This window comes from Penicillium robsamsonii, assembly GCF_028829455.1.
Source record: "Penicillium robsamsonii strain IBT 29466 chromosome Unknown utg000001l_segment0_segment0, whole genome shotgun sequence".
NCBI lineage: Eukaryota > Fungi > Ascomycota > Eurotiomycetes > Eurotiales > Aspergillaceae > Penicillium > Penicillium robsamsonii.
Window position 1 is genome coordinate 568,464 of NW_026643219.1, and position 20,341 is coordinate 588,804.

The 20,341-nt window shown below is 50.0% G+C and overlaps 6 protein-coding genes across 6 annotated transcripts; 1 reads left to right on the forward strand and 5 right to left on the reverse strand.

The window, feature by feature from the left end:
* Positions 1-244: 244 nt before the first annotated feature.
* On the reverse strand, positions 245-1,999 carry N7447_000237 (uncharacterized protein; the record flags this gene model as incomplete). The annotated part of the gene is made up of 2 exons (XM_057224513.1): positions 245-1,533; positions 1,609-1,999. The coding sequence occupies 2 exons, from the start codon at positions 1,997-1,999 to the stop codon at positions 245-247; spliced, it is 1,680 nt and encodes a 559-aa protein (XP_057088529.1).
* Positions 2,000-2,813: 814 nt separating this feature from the next.
* On the reverse strand, positions 2,814-5,987 carry N7447_000238 (glycine decarboxylase subunit P; the record flags this gene model as incomplete). Its single annotated transcript, XM_057224514.1, has 1 exon — positions 2,814-5,987. One exon carries the CDS (start codon positions 5,985-5,987, stop codon positions 2,814-2,816), a length of 3,174 nt encoding a protein of 1,057 aa, XP_057088530.1.
* Positions 5,988-6,496: 509 nt separating this feature from the next.
* N7447_000239 (putative phthalate transporter) lies at positions 6,497-8,329 on the reverse strand (the record flags this gene model as incomplete). Its single annotated transcript, XM_057224515.1, has 8 exons — positions 6,497-6,620; positions 6,676-7,137; positions 7,186-7,403; positions 7,458-7,603; positions 7,660-7,777; positions 7,828-7,956; positions 8,012-8,051; positions 8,106-8,329. The coding sequence occupies 8 exons, from the start codon at positions 8,327-8,329 to the stop codon at positions 6,497-6,499; spliced, it is 1,461 nt and encodes a 486-aa protein (XP_057088531.1).
* Positions 8,330-9,497: 1,168 nt separating this feature from the next.
* N7447_000240 (putative MFS transporter) lies at positions 9,498-11,398 on the reverse strand (the record flags this gene model as incomplete). Its single annotated transcript, XM_057224516.1, has 4 exons — positions 9,498-9,813; positions 9,866-10,927; positions 10,982-11,144; positions 11,200-11,398. 4 exons carry the CDS (start codon positions 11,396-11,398, stop codon positions 9,498-9,500), a joined length of 1,740 nt encoding a protein of 579 aa, XP_057088532.1.
* A 603-nt stretch (positions 11,399-12,001) lies between these two features.
* N7447_000241 (MDR family MFS transporter) lies at positions 12,002-13,679 on the reverse strand (the record flags this gene model as incomplete). The annotated part of the gene is made up of 2 exons (XM_057224517.1): positions 12,002-13,450; positions 13,515-13,679. 2 exons carry the CDS (start codon positions 13,677-13,679, stop codon positions 12,002-12,004), a joined length of 1,614 nt encoding a protein of 537 aa, XP_057088533.1.
* Positions 13,680-15,391: 1,712 nt separating this feature from the next.
* N7447_000242 (NACHT and WD repeat domain-containing protein) lies at positions 15,392-19,727 on the forward strand (the record flags this gene model as incomplete). The annotated part of the gene is made up of 3 exons (XM_057224518.1): positions 15,392-15,807; positions 15,877-17,461; positions 17,514-19,727. The coding sequence occupies 3 exons, from the start codon at positions 15,392-15,394 to the stop codon at positions 19,725-19,727; spliced, it is 4,215 nt and encodes a 1,404-aa protein (XP_057088534.1).
* Between the last annotated feature and the right edge of the window lie 614 nt (positions 19,728-20,341).

Here is a 20,341-nt window from a genome sequence, read left to right on the forward strand (position 1 = left end):
GCAGAACAGATGTTTTCAATAGCAAGAACGCGAATGGGTCGTGTTCTATCTAGCGTCACTTAACTTTCTGTAGTATTCAATGGCATGGCGACGCTCTGAGAAGGTAAGTAATGACCCCGAATATCAAAAAGAACTTCATAAATGTAGTCTAGGCTCTGAAAATGAGGTATAATAAACATGGAGATGTAAAATCTACACCAAAAATACATAAACGACGGTCAACCTGAAGTCATACAGTCACCACTCAAACCCTTGAATGGACCAACCTTCCCCCAACCCAGACAGCCTTCACATTCCGATCATCGCCAGCCCAAACCCATTTCTGAATCTTCTCCTCCCAACTCTCTGTCCCGAACAGATCAACATTTCCCACAGGACCAGCCTTCACAAGATCCGCACTACCATCAGAAACAACCTCCAGCGGACTCTTCTCCACTAACTTAACCCCGCCAAGGCGAATCAATTGCACATCCCACAACATCCCCATCTCAAACCCACCAACATCACTCGCCATATCAACAACCGCCGCTCCACCACGCGTTGCAAGGTAAAGACTCTCAGCAACAGACAACTTCTCCCGTGCATCCGAGCCATTCCCATCCGTACCCGGAGGATTATCCCTTTGCCACGGCGCCGATTGACTCAGCAACCGCGAAGCAAGACAAGCCTGCCGCGCCGCCTCAAGAATACTAGGACTATACCCACCACTAACATCGGTCCCAAGGCCAACCGTAATGCCCTCATCAAGCAGTGTCCTAACAGGACAAATACCCGACCCCAGCACCGCGTTCGACGCGGGACAGTGCGAGATCTTTGCGTCGCGAGCGCGGATCAGAACCCGCTCATCCGCGGTGAGATGCACCGCATGCGCGAGGATCGTGCGCGGGGTGAGAAGGTTGTATTTATCATAAACGGCAGCATAACTATCCACCTCCGGGAAGAGCTCTTTAACAAGTGCCAGCTCGTTAATATTCTCCGAGATGTGGGTTTGGATATGCAAGGGGGGCGAATAGCTTGCTGCCAAGTCGCCAAGACTCTGCAGTGCGGGTCTTGTGCACGTGGGCGCGAAGCGGGGTGTGACGATTGGCTTGACGAGATTGCCTTTTGGATCTAGGGTGTGGATGTACTCGATTGTCTGGCGCGTTGCGACGAGGGAGTCGTCGGCGCTGGCGTCGCGGTAGTAGTCTACGCAGAAGTCTGGGTTATCCATGCATACGCGGCCGATGAAGGCGCGTTGGCCGCGGCTGTGACAGAGTGATGCTAGGGCGTTTGTGGCTGGGACGTGGTTTGTTGCGTAGTAAGAGGCGCAGGTTGTGCCATGGGATAGAGTGCGGGAAATTACCTGGTCGTAGATTTGCTGAGCTAGGATGGGTGCGTCTTTAGGGTCGGATGAGGTTTGGTGTCCAGTTTTTGGGTCAGGTGGTGACCCGAAGCGTGACTCTACTGGGAATGTGTAGGTCTCTAACCAATCGAGTAGTGTTGATGAGCCGAAGAGGCCCGCGTTGGGGTATTGCGGGGCATGGATGTGAGTGTCTGGGTATGTAGTTAGTATCAGGGCTTGAGCTCCGGGACTTGGTTGGGCTTTAGGAAGTTAGACTTCATGCTTACCAATAAACCCGGGGAAGAAAAATTCATTTTGTTCCTCGCTTGCGGTAACAATCTTCACTCTAATCTTCGAATCATGGCCATTGACTTGGCCCTGGGCCGCAACGGCGTCGATATCAACCCATCCATTGCGACTCATCAATTCAGCAAACCCATTCTCATCACTAGCGTGCCAGTCACAGCCTTGAATGCGGCCATCAGCAGCAGAGACCCATAATGCGCCTTGGTTGCGAGATAATTCAGGCTTGGATCCCGAGTCTGGCAGAATCGATTGAATAAATGTGCCGCGATAGACCGTAAAAGCATGGTCAAAGGTATGTTCTGTTGTCGAGCCCATATTGCCGGTAATATAGTCAAAAACCCCAACTATTGGCTTGGTGATCAAGTTGAGCATAAATGTGTGCAGTGTAGCGCTCTCCACAAAGAAACTGAATATGAAGTATCGATTTATATTATAGACGCAAGCGTAGATCAGTCTCCACAGTGGAAATAAAAAGACCGAAGGATCAACCCAATATCAACAAGCCGAGAAAAGAGGGTCAGACACGTTTATATATCTGTTTTCTAGTATCTTCTACCTTCTGCCAAGCGATAGGTGATATTGCCCGAAAAGCATAGACCCCTAGATGTGGAGAATTGGTCGTGCTCGATCCGAATGTTCAGGTTCCTCCGGCGCATCAGGTGGGCAGTAGTGGGTTGTAGCGAGTCGGTTGGTGATTAGGGCCAACAGCGGTTATTGGGGGGAGGGCGGGGGTCGGCCATCTCCGATGGCAGTACGTGGGAATTACAGTATTTGGAGCGGATGAGTTGTTTTCTGATTGTGTAATTTACTGGGCAATGGTTCCGTATGGTAATAAAGCACCGATAAGACGAAAAGCATCAAGTTTAAACAAGATTGTGCTCGTGAAAGTTATTGTTACTTTTATTCTTTAAATGTTATTATCAAACTGGAACCGAGTTGAATGTCTAGAACACTTTTGATTCTTTGGATTGTATTATTCTTGGCATACTGGATGATTATGTTGAATCAATCCAGCCCTCGTAAGGAAGTAGTCTGTAGGCAGTCTTTTTCTGCCCTCATCAAAAATAAGAAATGTTGAATGTATACACAGAGAAGAGGTGAGCGTCAGAAGAATGAGCCCCCTTGTAAATAATAAAAAAAAGCAATCAGCGCAGCATGGGTATCATAGATCTCTCTAGATCTGTCTCTATTCGGTGTCCTCGACAGGCCCGCAAGTGCAGAACAAGTTCTGGTCACCAAAGGCATCATCGACACGGGTCACTGTAGGCCAGAACTTCTTCTCCAAAAGCAAAGGCAACGGGTAAGCAGCCTGCTCGCGAGTGTAAGGGCGGTCCCACTCGGAGGTGAGCAGGTCGCGCTGAGTGTGTGGGGACATCTTCAGCACGTTACCCTCACGAGGCTGGGCACCAGACTCGACCTCGCCGATCTCCTTACGGATGGAGATCAAGGCATCACAGAAGCGGTCCAGCTCAGCCTTGTTCTCGGACTCGGTGGGCTCGATCATGAGGGTGTTGGCGACGGGCCAGGACATGGTCGGGGCGTGGAAGCCGTAGTCCTGCAGACGCTTGGCGATATCTATGGCCTCGACACCGCAGGTCTCCTTGAAGGCGCGCACGTCAAGGATGAACTCGTGTGCGCAGCGGCCGTGGTCGTTGGTGTAGAGAATCGGGTAGTAGGGCTTGAGGCGGGAGAGGATGTAGTTTGCGTTGAGCAGGGTGATCTTGGTGGCGTGGGTCAGACCGCGGTCGCCCATCATGTTGATGTAGTTGAAGGTGATGGGCAAGATGCTGGCACTGCCCCAGGGAGCAGCGGAGATAGGAGGGGAAGAGGTGTCGCCACGCTTCGACTGCAAGTACTCGCTGGTAGGGTGCGAGGGCAGGAAGGGACGCAGGTGCTCGCCGACACCAATGGGTCCGACACCGGGGCCACCGCCACCGTGGGGGATACAGAAAGTCTTGTGAAGGTTCAAGTGGCACACGTCGGCGCCGATCTCACCAGGAGAGCAGAGACCGATCTGGGCGTTCATGTTGGCACCGTCCATGTAGACCTGTCCACCGTGCTGGTGGACCAGGCGGCAAGCCTCCTTGGCACCGGGCTCGAACACACCGAAGGTGCTGGGGTAGGTGATCATGAACGCAGCCAACTCATCCTTGTGCTTCTCGCACTTGGCCTTGAGGTCCTCGAGATCGAGGTTACCAGTCTTGGTGTCACACTTGATGGTCACAACGCGCATACCAGCCATGGCGGCACTAGCCGGGTTGGTGCCGTGAGCAGAGACAGGGATCAAGCACAGGTTGCGCTTGGCATCACCCTTGCCCTCAAAGTACTTCTTGATAACACGGAGACCGGCAAACTCACCCTGGGCACCCGAGTTAGGCTGCACAGTAACCTCGGCCATGCCAGTGATATCGGCCAGCTGCCGCTCCAGATCATCAATCATCTTTGTGTAGCCCTTGGCCTGCTCGGCAGGCATGAAGGGGTGAATCTGGGAGAATTCGGGCCAGGAGACGGGAATCATTTCCGTGGTAGCGTTGAGCTTCATGGTGCAAGATCCGAGGGGAATCATGGAGTGAGCTAGGGAAAGATCCTTTGACTCAAGGTGGTGGATGTACCGGAGCATCTCAGTCTCGGAGTGGTAGGTGTTAAAGACTGGGTGGGTGAGGTAAGAGGAGGTACGCTCAAGGTTGGCGGGGACAGTGGTGAGACCAAGGGTGCCATCAACCTCGACGGGAGAGGCAGACTTGTGAGCGGCAAAAACATTCAAAATGCCCTTCACCTCGTCCCGGCCAACGGTCTCATCCAGAGAGAGACCGACCTTGTTTCCGCCCAGCCGGCGGAGGAAGACAGAAGCAGCGCGAGCTTCGGTCATGATGGCATCAGCCTCGGCAGCACTGGGCAGTTCAATGGCCAGAGTGTCAAACACAGCGCCGCCGTCAGCGCTGTTAGAGCGGAGCGGAACATTGTAGCCTAGGCCGACAAGCTTCTCGCGCAGCAGTGACGTCATCGACATGATGCGCTGGGCAATGGACTTGAGTCCGACGGGGCCATGGTAGATAGCATACATGGCAGTCATGTTAGCAAGCAAAGCCTGAGCAGTGCAAATGTTGCTAGTAGCCTTTTCGCGGCGAATGTGCTGCTCGCGAGTCTGCAGAGCCAGGCGCAGAGCCCGGTTACCGAGGCGGTCCTTGGACACACCAACGACACGACCAGGGACCTTGCGCTTGTACTTGTCGGCACAAGCGAAGAATGCGGCATGGGGGCCACCGAAGCCCATGGGAACACCCAAGCGCTGGGCACTGCCGAAGGCAATATCGGCACCAAATTCACCGGGGGCCTTGAGGACGGTCAAAGCCAGCAGGTCAGTGGCTACACTGAAAGTACCACCCTGGCCGTGGATGGAGTCACTCAGAGCCTGGAAGTCGAAGATACCTCCCTCAGTATCGGGGTACTGGGCAAGAACACCGATCAGGTGGTCCTTCTGGTCCTTGACGATCTTGAAGTCATCGGCCAAGATATCTCCGATCACGAGGTTGATCCCGAATCCCTCGGCGCGGGACTGCATCACGGCGATTGTCTGGGGGTGGCAGAGGTGAGACACAACAAAGGACTTGTCGGCCTTCTTCTGCTTGGAAGTGGGCATTGTGGCGAAGGACATGGTCATGGCCTCGGCAGCGGCGGTGGCCTCGTCCAAAACGGAGGCATTGGCGAATGGCAGGCCAGTGAGATCAGCTGTGAGGGTCTGGAAGTTGAGCAGAGACTCAAGACGACCCTGGCTGATCTCGGGCTGGTAGGGTGTGTAGCTGGTGTACCAGGCAGGGTTCTCGAGAATATTGCGCTGGATGACTGGGGGCACAATGGTGGGGTAGTAGCCGGTTCCAATATAAGTCTTGCCGGAGATATCAATCTGCTTCCGGTAGGTGTCCAGCAGCTTAAGCATATCGGTTTCGCCCAAACCACCTTGCACACTGGAGCGGTACAAGCTAATATCGGCCTGGGGCTCGGTGACCTTGAGGTCCTTCTTGGAGAGAATGTCGGCAGGCAGGACCTGCTTCACGAAGTCATCCAAGGATGCCACAGGTGGGTCGAGCACGGCGAGCATCTCTGCCGCAGCGTCCGGGGAGGGACCGATGTGGCGGCGGGGGAAGGTATCGAGAGGCTGGAAGATATCCTGGGGGTGGGGATCTCCATGATCGGAGATGGAGCTAGTATAGACACCACGACGGGGCACGGGCTGCGAGGTGTGCAACGGTCTCCGAGCGTTCAATGGTGACAATGAAGCTCGGGCAATCGAGGGCACGCGAACACGCGACCGCAGAGCAAGCTGTCGGCCGCCGCGAAGGGCAAACAGTGATGCCGCCATACTGAGACCGGATAGAATGAGGGCTTTAGGGAAAAGCACTCAACACATCCACAAGGAATTCAGTAAATCAATGAGATAGGAGGATGAAGAAGACAAAAAGTGCTAGAACTGTAGAAATTAATATTTATTGCCCACGCTTCTTGCCTTTTCCCTGTCCGATCATCCGATGACGGAGAAGATTTCGGGAAACCTACAGTGGCGATAAGAAACTGTCTTATCTGACCAATCGTAGCTGCCACTGTTTGGCATAGACCCCAGTTCAACCACTGACCGCCTTCTAGTCGGAACAAATGACCGGTTTCCCGTCGGAAAACGCCTCGGTGCTGATCTACTCCACGAATTCTCCCCACCGAGGAGGAAGGGGGGTGGTGGAAGCTCCGATGTTATCATAGCTTTCCTCGAGCTTCGATTCATTTCAAATTTATGAAATTATTGACAATGGAAAAGGCCTGCTTTCGCATTACTATTCTCGATCCATCTAGGACACGAATATAGATCTCCCCCCGACCTCAAATCGTGTACCGGAAGGCCGCATCCCCCTCAATGACCCGCTTTCCCCGGTCCGCCTGTTTATTACAGTACCGGAACCACACGCTCAAAACAAGGGCCAAGATGATGATAAGAATGTTACACCTGGTGAAACAAAGTCAGTATATGAACACAGTATGAAACTACAGGAAAGACATACGCGATAGCAGCATACATTCCCGGTTCGTAACCGGGTGCGTCTTCCTCCCGAAACACCAAACTACTGACGATACCACCGAGACCTCCGAGGCCTACAAGTGTAGCACTGGAGAAAGCACGCGTCCATTGGCCGCGCACATTGTTCGCCTGGTAGGCCATGCAGGATGGGATATTAGCATTAGCACCGGCAACAGTGAAGAACACACCGAGGTAGCGGACGGCGTCGCTCTTAGCGAATCCCATCATGGGCAGGCCAATGATGGCGAGCAGGGCGTTGAAAATTATAATCGGTGCGCGGATGCGATACTTGTCGCCAACCCAGGCCGTGGCGTACATGACGATTCCGGCGAACCCGTAGGGTGGGGCGACAAGGCATTGGGATTCGCCGACACCGTAGCCCATGCCGAGCCTGAGGATGATAGGGAGGAAGTATGAAATGGCGTAAGTGACGGTGGTGATAGAGCTGGGATGCAGTTAGCGGGGATTGGGTCTGGTTGGAAAGTCAACGTACAAGAAGATCATGCCAAAGGCCCAGATCTTAAGATCCAATGCAGGTTTTAGGAACTTGCTAAGAGAGAAGGCTTCCAAATCGCCATCATTTCGGTCTTTATTAATGCGACGGACGATGAATGCGCATTCTCTCTCGTTAAGGAAGCGCCAGGACTTGTGTGCGCGGTCAGGGAAGTCAACGAGGAAGAAAAAGCACAGGATGCCAACAATGCCCGTAAGCTATGTTTATCGTTAGCTCGGTGGTTCCACTTCAGTTGGACCAAATCTGCATACCACTCCTTCCAGGATGAAAATCCACCTCCAGCCGGACAGCCCTTCCTTGCCGTTCAATTGCATCAAACCAAATGCAAGAATACCTGCTAACGCAGAAGCGACACATCCAATGAGATAGAAAATAGAGAACCGCTTTTGAACATCATCTTTGAAGGGGTCAGCACTGTGCAGTCACTTGTAGGGATATCCTTTGCCCTCTTACATCGAGTATACCAGCAAGATAGCAAGTACACGCAGCCAGGGAAGTAACCAGCCTCCAGCACACCCAAAAGCACACGCGCTCCAACCAATGCGCCCCAGTCCTGGACGAATCCCATTCCCTATGCCAGTCAATAAACTAGAGTCTTAATGTTGAGAAAGTGAGCCTTACAATCATGATACCCGCCCAGCATACAATAATGGAGGACAGGAAATATGTCGGGCCAAGTTTTCGAATAATGATCGTCATCGGCGGCTGGAAGATAATATAGGGCACGAAGAACATCAGGACGGTAATGGACTATTCAGAAGTTAGTTATTCACCTTGGAAATATGATCTATGTGCTTGAACATACATAGCGCTCGCCAATGTCCAATCGCAGTTCTTCTTTCAGCCTATTGTAGGGGTCAGCCCTTGCTGCGCAGGACAGTCCTACATTGCAGCCTTACCCGGCAACAGCAGCCATACTCAGATTCGTCCGGTCCATGAGCGAAATGCAGTAAGCCAGTCCGGTCATAGTCACCAGACGCAGATCAATCCGTCGAAGAATCTTTTTCTTCTCCTGTGGTGTGAACTCCTCCTCCTCCTCCTCGCTGATAGGGCTCTTCCCCCCGATATCCTCGATGCGGTGGTCAAAAGGCGGTTTCTCATCGATGGGGTCCATGGTTCCCATACTGATGTATCCGAGCTGAATTGGAATGTATAATGAAAATAGAAGATGTAGGGAAAAGTAAGAAGAATGAAAATGGGATCTGAAAAGAAGAAATGAATTCAATTGTGTTTGACCAGAAATAGAAGGCAGAGCTGCAGCCTTATCTAGCAAAACGACAGGACTAACAAGGATCCAAAACTATATATTGCAGTATCCAAGGAGCAATAAGCCCCGGAATAAATGTAATCCATTCCTAAACCAGCCATTCAAGATCGACGCTCGCCTATTGCAACCCGCTCAAAATCGCCCGGGAAAATCCCCGAGAAACCAAGACTATCGAGAAGGCAATAGCCGAGAGCAAGGGGAAAGTGCCTCGGGATAACCACAACTACAAGGATACACAGTAATGTCCGAAACAAGTGAGGGGAGGTCACCCCACTTAGCAACCTTTCGGTGGTGGCTGTTTCTGGGGACAATCCGGGGGGCAAAATGGAGTAAATGCGGGGGAATATACTTGGCAACTTGGCAGATGCCCTACGCTTCGATCTTACGGGTTTCTCTTTAGAGACGTCACTTTGTGGGGATGATCTGTTCTATCGAGGTTGCTTGGGGTTTCTCGACTTTGGATCATATTTTGTTAGGAAACCCCCAACCCCTCCTTAGGAAAAAGTAGAATAAGGTCTTTATCTACTTGTCAGCTGGTTCAGTGCCTGGGCAGAGTTTTGGAGTCAGATATTTATGAGGGAACAAGAATAGTTGCCCGCTTATGCGGCCTGATGTCTCGTTAGGGGTTGTTTCGATAGTCTTTTCAGCCGTTTTTCTTTTTGAAAGATCCTTTTCCGTGGGAGATATTTTGGAGAAGTGTGAAAACGACTTTTCTATATCCTGGGAAGTTCAGCCAGACGTCGGAGCTCCAACCGCGATCGGGGACGCCGAAAGTATAAATGGCTGTGTAGAAAAGCCTCTTTAATCCTCTTGCAGAATTCATTGCACACGCAGAATCTAGAAATTTCCCTTCATGTTTCAAGCGGTTGGTAGAATATAACCCCTCACTTGACACTATGTGGTGCATTTGTCTCATAGTAGAATTGTTGCAAGGACACGGAGCCAGAATAGAAAGTCTTGACATCGGAAATTGAATTCCAATTTTTTATACCTCGGTTCACCCTAAGAATTAACGTTAATCCATTCAACGGTAGCTTTCATCCTCGGATTCCTCTGCTTCATCCTCTTCCAAGAGAAGCCTCTCGCGTTCTTCCTCATCCACCCGACCCTGCTCTCTCATCTGTCTCACAGATACGAAAACAAACATCACGAGTGCCGTTCCAACAATGAATCCCGCGATTGCCAAGGCGGCATTGATTGGAATTGGGTTTCCATCAAACGTATGATGTGTCAATGCGTCGAGCCCATACTGAGAAAAGTTGGCGATTCCCGAGAGGCAAATGATGGCACCGTATACGCGCCCAAACGTCGCAAAGCCAAAGACTTTGGTGGTATAATCACTATGGCCAAGATTAGCACGTGGAAGTTACCAGTGAGTGGGAAACGACATACGACATGGCCGAGTAATAGAGAGGCCGGAGTAAGACAAAGAGCAGAACGGTCATATAACCAGCCCAAACTGCCGGAATGGAGTTCAGCACACCGATAACCGTGGTGAAAAGCACAATTACCCCAAGCATGGTTGGAACACTGAGACGATCAAGAAGGTACCCAATTGCAGGTGTGAAGAGAACACCCCCGAGCGGCAGTGCGACGTCGAAAAGGGCACCTATTTTATCGGCCTCGTCGATCGATCCGAGCATGTATTCATACTGCGAGCGAATCGTCGCGATAAAATAGTTCATACGAATCATCTGCAAAACAGTCATCAGTGTAATCAGGATAAACCAGGGCGTAGCCATCTGCCGGTGCGCCGGCAGGCCGTGCATTACACCCCAGACCCAACTCGTCTGCTTGCGATCCTCTTCTCGCTCTGCACGCATCTGTCGCTCATCTCTGTCACCGAGCACCGCATCGATCTGGCGGATCTTCTTCTTTCGCTGCTCTGCTCGCTTCTTCCGCACCCGGTTTAACTCTGACGTACTCTCGATTTCATCGTCAGAATCGTGAACGTCGCGTGTGGCATCTTCGGCCCTTTCTATCTTGTTCTCCAATTGGAGGGTCGAGACATAGTCGCGATCTGGCATGATGGTCACTAGTGCAATAAAAATGCACACAGGGACTATCAGATAGCCCAGAAAGAACTTATCCGGGGTGAAAGACATGCCCGAGGCCTCATATATGAGCCGGTAGAAGAGGAAGACAGCAGCAGAGGCATCGAATGCACCAGTCACCAGCGCGACGATCGACCCCGCATATTTGGGGAAAGCATTCGCGATCTGGAATGAGGGAACAAATAAAAAAGTGCCAGCCAGAGCGAGGAAGAAATTACCCGCGATATAGCCGTCGAAACCGGGTTCGTGGAATGCAAAGGCCATGATAACACCGCCGATAGCAAGCAGCAAGCAAGCGATGAACCAGCAGACGCGTGATCCACATCGATCCAAAATTGTCCCAACGGGAAGAGCGGAGACATTGGCTGTTATCGAAGCAATGGTGAAGAACAGGTTGAGTCTAGCGGTGGTTAGTGACAATCACAACTCGATGTGGTCTGTGCAACAAACATACCTAAGATCCTGCTGTGCGCACAGCTCAAGTCCTTCATCTATTTCGGCAGGCGTGCAACGCTCGTGATAAACACCTTCCTCGATGAGAACAGGCTTGAGCGCCGCGAAGCCAAACACGATCCCCGACGCGCTCCAGCACGCGAGAACAGTGATGACGACCTGAGCTGGATGGTGTCAGCAGTTTGCAGCTTGTCTTACCTTGGGCTGAATAGTACGTACCTATTCGCTTTGCCGGAGAATGTTTGTACGCTGGTGTTCCAGGAAGCAATTCTGCGACCGGGGTAGCCTCACTCGGGGGTTGGAGGACATCGTAGCTGATTTTTCGGCGAATAGGCGCGAAGTCGAAATCGTCAACTAGGTCTGGTTCGGGTTCGCGATCAACGCCGTCAATGGCAGAGACATGCTGCACCAAGGACATTCTGTGTTGAACAGAGTTATGGAGGGGAAGATCTTATCGTGCAAAAACTTAGTTTTTCCCGGTTTTATGCAAGGCAGCTTTTATGTATTTACACATGCGTCTGGAATGTTCGATGACTCGCTTTAATCTTATTTACCTGTTTTTTACATCTGAATAGCTACTGTGATTTCTATGCTTAAAACTTGGCAGCTTGGAGCTATGAAAGCTATGTATGGCACCTGACATGCCTTATTTTTCCCCTAGGCTTGAAATGTATTAGAACAATATCCATAAGCTCGTTAAACTGTGAAGAAAGGGATATTAATAGTAAAACCACAGCTATTTGCCTCTGATTCGCCTAGTTTCACCTAAATTGCCAGGCTCCACTTTGTATCCAATGACAGTTAATCTACCTGAAAAGGCGTCCTGTGAGTGAAATCAAGGACATACATCCATGTAGGTACATAATGGGGGTGTGATATATATAGCTACGGATTGGTTGTCATCCATATACTGTTAAACATTTTCAAATACATTGTATGCCTAACGCTAACATTCTAATATTTTGAGTAGAAAAGTCTTGAGAATGGTATACATCTGAACACCCCTATGCTATAGTCCTGCTCAAGCTGCCGCGACAGACGATTTCTCCTTCTTGATTGACTTCCATTCCATCGTCAACGCGGGGACAATCATCAGACAAGACACCGCCACGGTGACAATCAACGACCGCCGGAGGCCATCATTGTATAAAATCAAAACCTCGGCCAGCTTGGTAGTCGGAACGGAATTCGAGAGACCCGTTGCCCCAGTCGCCAGGACTTTGTCCACATCAATTCCCTGGATGTGGGGTAGGTTTGCGCCGAGGTAATTCTGGAAGAGCGACTGAGCAACCGCAATAAAGACAGCTCCACCGAGAGACTGCGCAAAGAACATGAGCGAGACACCGATGGCGACCTCATCCATACGGAGAACAGTCTGGGCTGCCATGGAGGGTTGCTGCATTCCCGTGCCGATACCGATACCAAACAATACCTGGTACCCGATCCAGGCGGCATGGTTGGTGTCCACCTTGAAGGTTGTCATCAGGCCAGCGCCCGTCGACATGAAAATCGATGCAACGAACATCCACGGAACATAGTATCCCGTTGCGGTGATTATTCCTCCCGAGATGATGGCTCCCAAAACAAGCGCCAGCACCATGGGGATCGTGTCGATGCCGGATTTCACAGCCGATGTGTCTCGCACGCCCTGGAACCAGAGTGGGAGCGTGTACAGCATAGAGATTAGCCCTCCACCCACACATAGGGAAAAGACGACACCACTGGTGATGCTGCGCTGGTTAAAAATGTGAGGCGGCACCGTGGCGTCCTTCTTGAGCCGGATCTGCACGCCGATAAAGGCGATTATCAGGATTCCTGAGATGACAAACAGCGCGATGATGCGTCCATTGCTCCAGGGGTAAGCTGTGCCGCCCCACTGTAAGGCAAGCAGGAAGCAGATGACAGAGGGAAGGAAGACCACGCTACCTAGGGGGTCGAGGCGGAGGATCTGTTGCTTCCAGGTGCACAGTTTGGGTTTGTGGGGGGCAGCTAGGAAAAGGAACAAGATGACCATGGTGAAACCGCCAACGGGCAAGTTGATGTAGAAGCACCAACGCCATGTTACCTTGTCTGTGAACGCACCACCCATCAAAGGACCGATGATTGACGAAAGCCCAAAGGTTGACCCCATCAGCCCAACGTACATGGGTCGTTTGGCCAGCGGCACAATCTGTGCAATTATCACCGTCGCGCCCGAAAATATGCCCGCTGATCCAATGCCTGCTATTGCACGTCCCACGATGAAGGCCTTGGAACTGGGGGCACCACCACAGACCGCCGATCCGACTTCAAAAATAAGGATCGCGATCAAAAAGATGGTCTTGGTCGAGTAGAAGGTGTACACTTTACCCCAGGATAGCTGGGTGGCGCAACTTGCCAGCAGATATGCACTGGCATACCAACTAATGTCGTCAAGGGCGTTAAACTGGGTTGCGATTCGAGGAACTGCTGTGGCAATGATGGTGCGATCCTATAGTGTTCAAAGTCTTGTTAGTATAGATCCAGGTGGGCAATAGGAAACACAAAGTTCATACCAAGGCAACCAAAAAAAAAGCAAACAGAATCGAAATAATAATAGCTAGCAGCCGGGCCCCCGTTGGTAAGTGAGTCTCATCTTCCTTGGCCTCGGAGGGCTTCTCGGTGGTAGTTGAGACCTGGTCCAGTTGCTGGTCAAGCTCCTCTTCTATCGATTGCGTCATGGTATAATACACAAATGCGAAATGGCAAGTAAATCTTTGCGGCGGTATCAATTGACACATAGGGAAAATGGCAGGCTTATAAGTAATTGAAGGTTGTCCAGAGTCTCGGAGGTGAAGATTAGTTCGGCGCCGAGCAACATTGAAGAAAGCCCAGTTCGGCGCCGAATGAGCTTCGGAAGGGACCCAACGCCCTTCGCTCCCTCTCATGTTTGCGAAACAGACAGGGATGTAATGCATCCGAGGCTGAAAGATCTTTGATTTTCGGCGGACTGCAGAATTTCCATGAGTCCCAACCCCCCTCCCATCTCTTCGACTGCACTTTAATCACCCAACAAAGAATTGCATAGTTGACGCCGTAGCTCCAAGGACTCCTACCACTTTGGCTAGTGGTAAAAAAGTGCAAACACGGCCTACAGTATCACACGGGTGATTCTGAAGAAGATTCACAAAGCTGTCACCAGCCTGAGATGCATGTTTTCGAAGGGTGGCCATGACACTGGAGTACCGAGGTGATCGATCTCCTTTTCAATGCCATGATCGTCACTATAAACCAGTACGACGCTCATACGGCACCTAGGTACCATGTTACCCCGTTGCCTCTGACTTAGCGTGTCGATAATGTCGACTTGTGACAGCGCCAGGAACAGTGCGAATATTCTGTAGCAAATATCATGTTCTAACTCCCTCGCCCCATTACTCTTGCGAATTCCGTGATTATCCAAGAGGCGTTGGAGCGGATGTCATTATCACTGAGTACGGCATGCAAAGAGGTGCATATTGAGACAGTGCGATTTATATGACTATCACGACAGCGATATCACAGACCCTCTCTCCTGCCTCGATCGCAATGGTCGTCTACCGCTTCACTGGGCAGCTGTGGGTCCCGGCTCATTTGACTGCCGACTTCCTGACGATGAAATCGACCATCGGATTACATGTACTTTCAAGTTACTTCTATCTGGCTATCCAGGAAGCAGCAATGTTAATGCCCTAGATAAGCAGGGCGAGACTGCCTTACATTACATAATAAGAGCCCACGCCTGCTGTGATGGAAGCAGACACTTTAATACCCTTGTGCGGTTATTGCTAGAATGGGGCAGATGCATCTGTGGTAGACATGAATGGTCAAACTGTGCTTCACAAACTCGCCGCCCACCGCATGGCTGGAGAACCCATCGACGCCACTTTGATAGACACCCTTCTATCATACGGCGCCAAAATGAACCAACAATATAGTAAAGGCAACACCGCATTGCACCTTATGGCAAGAAATCTACGTCAAACTCAGGCGGCCAAATTCTTACTTGGTCGAGGCGCTGATGTCAGTCTCACCAACGCAAAAGGGAATACAGCTTTACATGAATGCATGGTGATGGGAATCATTTTGCCAATACAGAGGAGAAGGGCTTCAAACCCTATATCTACTGACTGGACAAGAGCCATGGGGTGAGATGGTTTCTTTCCTCCTCGAGGCAGCTGGGAGCGAGAGCATGGACCAGCCTAATTCAGCGGGCGAGATGCCGCGAAAATTGCAGTCTGGTAAACTGTATATGTGGCAGAAGTAGGAGTCAGGTGCAGTCACTAGAATATGTAGTAATTCTTTATGAAATTTATTGTGGGCAACCACACGCATAGCAAGCGCTAGTAGCCTTGGGAGGTACCTCTGTAGCTGCCCCGCTTTCTCGGACACCTCTCCTCCACAACAACGCATAATGGACGGCCTCTCAGTAGCAGCCAGTATTATTGGTGTGATTGAGGTGGCTGGATATATTTTCAGACTGTGTGGAGGGTACATCCAAGATGTAAAAGATGCTAGGGCCGACATCATTGCTCTACGAGAAACGATCAATGGCCTCGTCAATGTTCTCGAGAAGCTTGCGGGGGTTCTTGACGACCCCAATTCAAGATTCAATATAACATTAGCGTTGAAAGATGATATCCGCACTTGCCTATTGACACTAGAGGCCCTTCAAGAAAAAGCTGATCCCGGAAAGGGCAAAAAGGCGATGAGAAAGCTAGGGTTTCGAGCGCTGAAATGGCCGATGAAACGTTCAGAAGTCGAAAGAGTGATGGATGATATTAAGAGATATGAATCGTCGTTTTCTTTATCCCTTCAGGTCGATCAGATGTGGGTGTTAGCTGCATTAGGTGTTCCTTCCTCATGACGCGAAAAAGGCTGATTCTGTTCATCTACCAGGGCAATCATTATCGATGTAGCTGGAACAACCAACTTGATTGATCAAAACATGGATCTAGAAAAGCTACCAGTTGCCCCTGGGGCTGAATTTGACTCTTACATGGATCAGCACGAAGACGAATGTCTTGAAGGGACCAGAACAGGTCTCCAGCAACAGATCGCAAGATGGGCAGCATCGCCACAAAGCAATTGCATCTTCTGGTTAAATGGAATGGCTGGAACGGGGAAATCGACCATATCTCGCACAGTAGCTCGGTCTTTCAAACAAAATAGGCAGCTGGGCGCAAGCTTCTTCTTCAAGAGAGGTGAGGGTGACCGAGGAAATGCGACGAAACTATTTACGACATTGGCACAACAAATCATAAGCATGCTTCCTGAATTGACTCTCGCAATTCGAAAAGTAGTCCAGGACGACCCGGTTATTGCGACGAGAGGGCTTAAACAACAGTTCAACAAGCTTCTGCTTGAACCATTACTGGAAATCAGAAGCTCGAGTGAAGGCCGGATATTAGTGATCGTGATTGATGCTCTAGATGAGTGCGAATCGGAGGATGATATACGGGCAATTCTTCAATTGATACCACAGCTTCAAAAGTCAAAAGCGGTGCAGATTCGAGTCTTCTTGACGAGTAGGCCAGAGTTGCCAATCCGTCTTGGGTTTTCCAAAATGGCCAATCAAGACTACAAAAATCTCACTCTCCATGAGCTACCGGAAGATGTCACCGCACACGACATATTATTGTTTCTGAAGCATCGGCTAGCTCAAATTGGGAAGGAGCGCTCATTGCCTGTTGATTGGCCTGGGGGCATCAGAACACAACAGCTTTTGGAAATATCAGTTCCGCTCTTTATCTTTGCTGCTACCATGTGTCGTATACTCAATGATCTTCAATGGGACCCTATTGACAGCCTCGAAGAGATCCTTGCTTGCCGAGGGGAGAACGCTAGTCTTTCTAGAACATACCTCCCTGTGTTCAATCGACTTCTTCTCAATCAGAATGAGAAACAAAAGAAGCAGCTTATACAAGAGTTTCAAGACATAGTGGGTACAATCGTCATCCTTGAAAGTCCTCTGTCTATTATCTCAATCTCTGCGCTTCTTGGCATCTCCGAACGTCTCGTCAAGGTGAGGCTGAGCTCGTTGAACTCGGTGCTGAGCATCCCGCAAAATGAAATCATGCCGGTGAGACTTTTCCACCTATCATTTAGAGATTTCCTTCTTGATCCAGGGACATCCAAGAAGACTCCATTTGCCATAGATGGCAAGGTGTCACACTCGAAACTGGCGATAAGATGTCTTTCGGTCTGTTCGAGTTTGAAAAAGAACATCTGTGGACTTCAACATGATGGAACTCAGAGATCTGAGATTGCTACTTCACGTATCAGCCGTTGTCTTCCTCTCGAGGTTCAGTACGCGTGTCGTTTCTGGGCCTACCATCTCACGCAGGGTGACGACCCAAAGACACTGCATGGCGTTTTCACCTTCTTGCAGGCCCACTTCCTCCACTGGATGGAGGCAATGGGAATTCTAGGTCTTGCACAGGAAGTGGTAGGAATCATTGACCTTTTGTACTCTTGGGTAGAGGTGAGTTTGTTGGCTATTTGATACTTATTCATGATAAAGCTGATCAAGACAGAGCCACAAGTCCAATGAGCTCTCTGAGTACCTACAGGACGCTAGACGATTTGCGTCAAGGAATACTGTCATAGCAAATGAAGCCCCTCTCCAGCTTTATTGCTCAGGTCTTCTGTTTGCCCCGAAAAGCTCAATTATACGCAAGACCTTCACCAAGTACCTTCCTACGTGGATTCCCACAGTCCCGGACGTTCAAGAGAATTGGAGTGCAGACGTTCAGTCTTTCGATGACTTCTCGGGGGGCTTTTTGCCAATTTCCTTCTCCTCAGATAGCCGGACTTTAGCATATAGTGCTGATGATGGCAGTATCAAACTCTGGGACGTCATGACAGGAGTCTTGAAACACACTTTGGAGGGGCATCCGAATGATACAGAGGAGCTTGTGTTCATTTTCATTTCTTTCTCGCCAGATGGTCAATTGCTCGCGTCCGCCAGTATTAATGATCCTCGCACTGTTAAGCTCTGGGACCCTGTCGCGGGTACATTGCAGCGCACACTTAACCATCCGCTGTGCTCTCCTTTTTTTCCGACTTTCTCTCCCGACGGCCGCTTTTTGGTTTCTCCTACATGTGACCCTGATCGCCCTGGAATATTTGTCTGGGACTTGATCAGGGATTGTTTTGAGCAAATAGCAGCCAACAGCTCAGGAACCGTTAGCTGTGTAGCATTCTCTCCCGATAGCCAGCTTCTAGCGTTCGCATTAGCCGGTGGCTCGGTAAAGCTGTGGGACATTGCTTCCGGCAGGCTTCGACAGACCTTGGAATGTCACACAGAGTCAATAACGCGTCTCTCATTCTCTCACACTGGCCAGTTTCTTGGGATTCTATACGATCAATTTAGGTTCGGGATCTGGAATATCGTGACCGGCGCAGAGAAGATTCTTCCAGGTACGATATATGCCGGAATATTCTCGCCCACCGAGCAGGTTCTGGTGACTGTGTCGGGTGAATGTTTATTATCCTCATGGGACCCTGACACTGGACTTCCCGTGAATGACTTTCAAGGCAAATATAGCCCTAATGGTCTAGTATTTTCTCCTGATGGCAAGTTCTTGGCCCTCGCACGGGACCACTTTCAAGTCATGGTACTGGATATGTCCACAGGTATTGCGTATGCTCCGTTCGGTGCACACTCTGATCTTGTAGTATCTATGGCTTTCTCCCCCAACGGTCAATTTCTTGCGTCTGGCTCTAGGGACCAGGTAGTCAAAATCTGGCATGTTGGTACAGGTATACCAAAGCCGGAACAACATTCTGAGGGTCATTCAAGCAGGATTCGCTCATTAACCTTTTCCGCTGATGGCGAAACCTTCGCCGGTTGCTGCAATGATGGAACAGTTGCACTGTGGTACCCGAGGACGGGTAGTCTATCCCAAAAGCAATTACTAGCAAGTTTCCCTGGACTCGACGTTGCTTTAGCACCCAGTGGGAAATTTCTTGTTTCTATTTCAGTCGAAAAAGAGATTAAACTGTGGAGAATAACCAAGTCCAAAATTGAGCCCATTCCAACCTTCCAGAGTCTGAACTCTGCAGACGAGCCGTGTGGGACTAGTGAAGTGACCTTCTCTCCCTGTAGCCGCATGTTAGCCTCCCATTCGGGGGGCACTATTCAGCTTTGGGATGCAGACACCACGACAGGTTCTCTCCGCCTGAAACATACTTTGCATTATGATTCAGAGTATATTTGCGAGAATCTAATATTTTCACCAAACAGCCAGCTTCTAGCAGCTCGTTCGGGAGATAAAATGCTCAGGATTTGGAACACTAGAACTGGCTCCTTGGAAAAAACATTTCCATGCCATCCAATGGAGATTTGCAATCTGGAATTCTCTCCCAACGGCCGATTTATCGCTTCCTACTTGCTCAATGAGGGTCGTCGGTTTCTTTCTCTCCTGGAAATTTCTACAAATGAACAAAAGCAGACCTGGAGAATTCCGGGATATAGCGAGAGATTAATGTTCTCTCGAGATGGCTCATATTTAAGGACTGATTTTGGCCACATCGATATCCGGCCTGAGTATTGGGACGCTCCCATTTCTCCGGGGGAGGATGTGGAGATTTCTATATTCAAGTCACACTGGGTAACCTTTAACCGCCGAAAGATATTATGGCTGCCTCTGGAGTACCGACCCAGCTGCTTCGCGGTCCATGGCAATATTCTTGTGCTCGGATACGGATCAGAAAGGGTTTTGTTTATAGAATTTTGTCCTCAATGATCTTGCGAAGGAACTCAAGTGAAAGTCTCTTGTGTCAAATGCTTCTTTGGAGGTTGCTATACAGCTGGGTGCACAGTGGGAAGGTATAGGACAGGAGCATGCTATCACTGTGACCAGAGACTACGATGTAAACATTGTACATCGTATACCATTGTGTTTGTGTCTATAGATTGTAGCTCAATGTCATTGGTTCGGTAGGAAGCAATACATAAAAATAGTAATTATAGCCGCTTCTGGTTTGTCGAGAACCACGTAGAGTGCGAAGGTCCCCCACTCGAGACTTTACCTTGGTACACACCTGTCAAGCCACTACCATCCTACAAGCCCACATTTTCCAGGTTCAAAGTTAAGATTAATGGTTCGGTCATAAGAGGAACAAGCCATACATAACGGTAACCCAGGCGTCCATTATTTGAACAATAATAGTCCCTTCATATGCAGATTTTAAGCCGACAGAAAATGTCCGAAAGGTCAGATGATGGAAATTGTAAATGTCGATGCCAAGACTTTAATATAAAATGCCCGGATATTCGGTATGACGTACCTGGGCAATGACGTAGGACCCAACATGTTAACTACCATGGGCTCACTTTCTATTTTAACCTGTTCTTAAG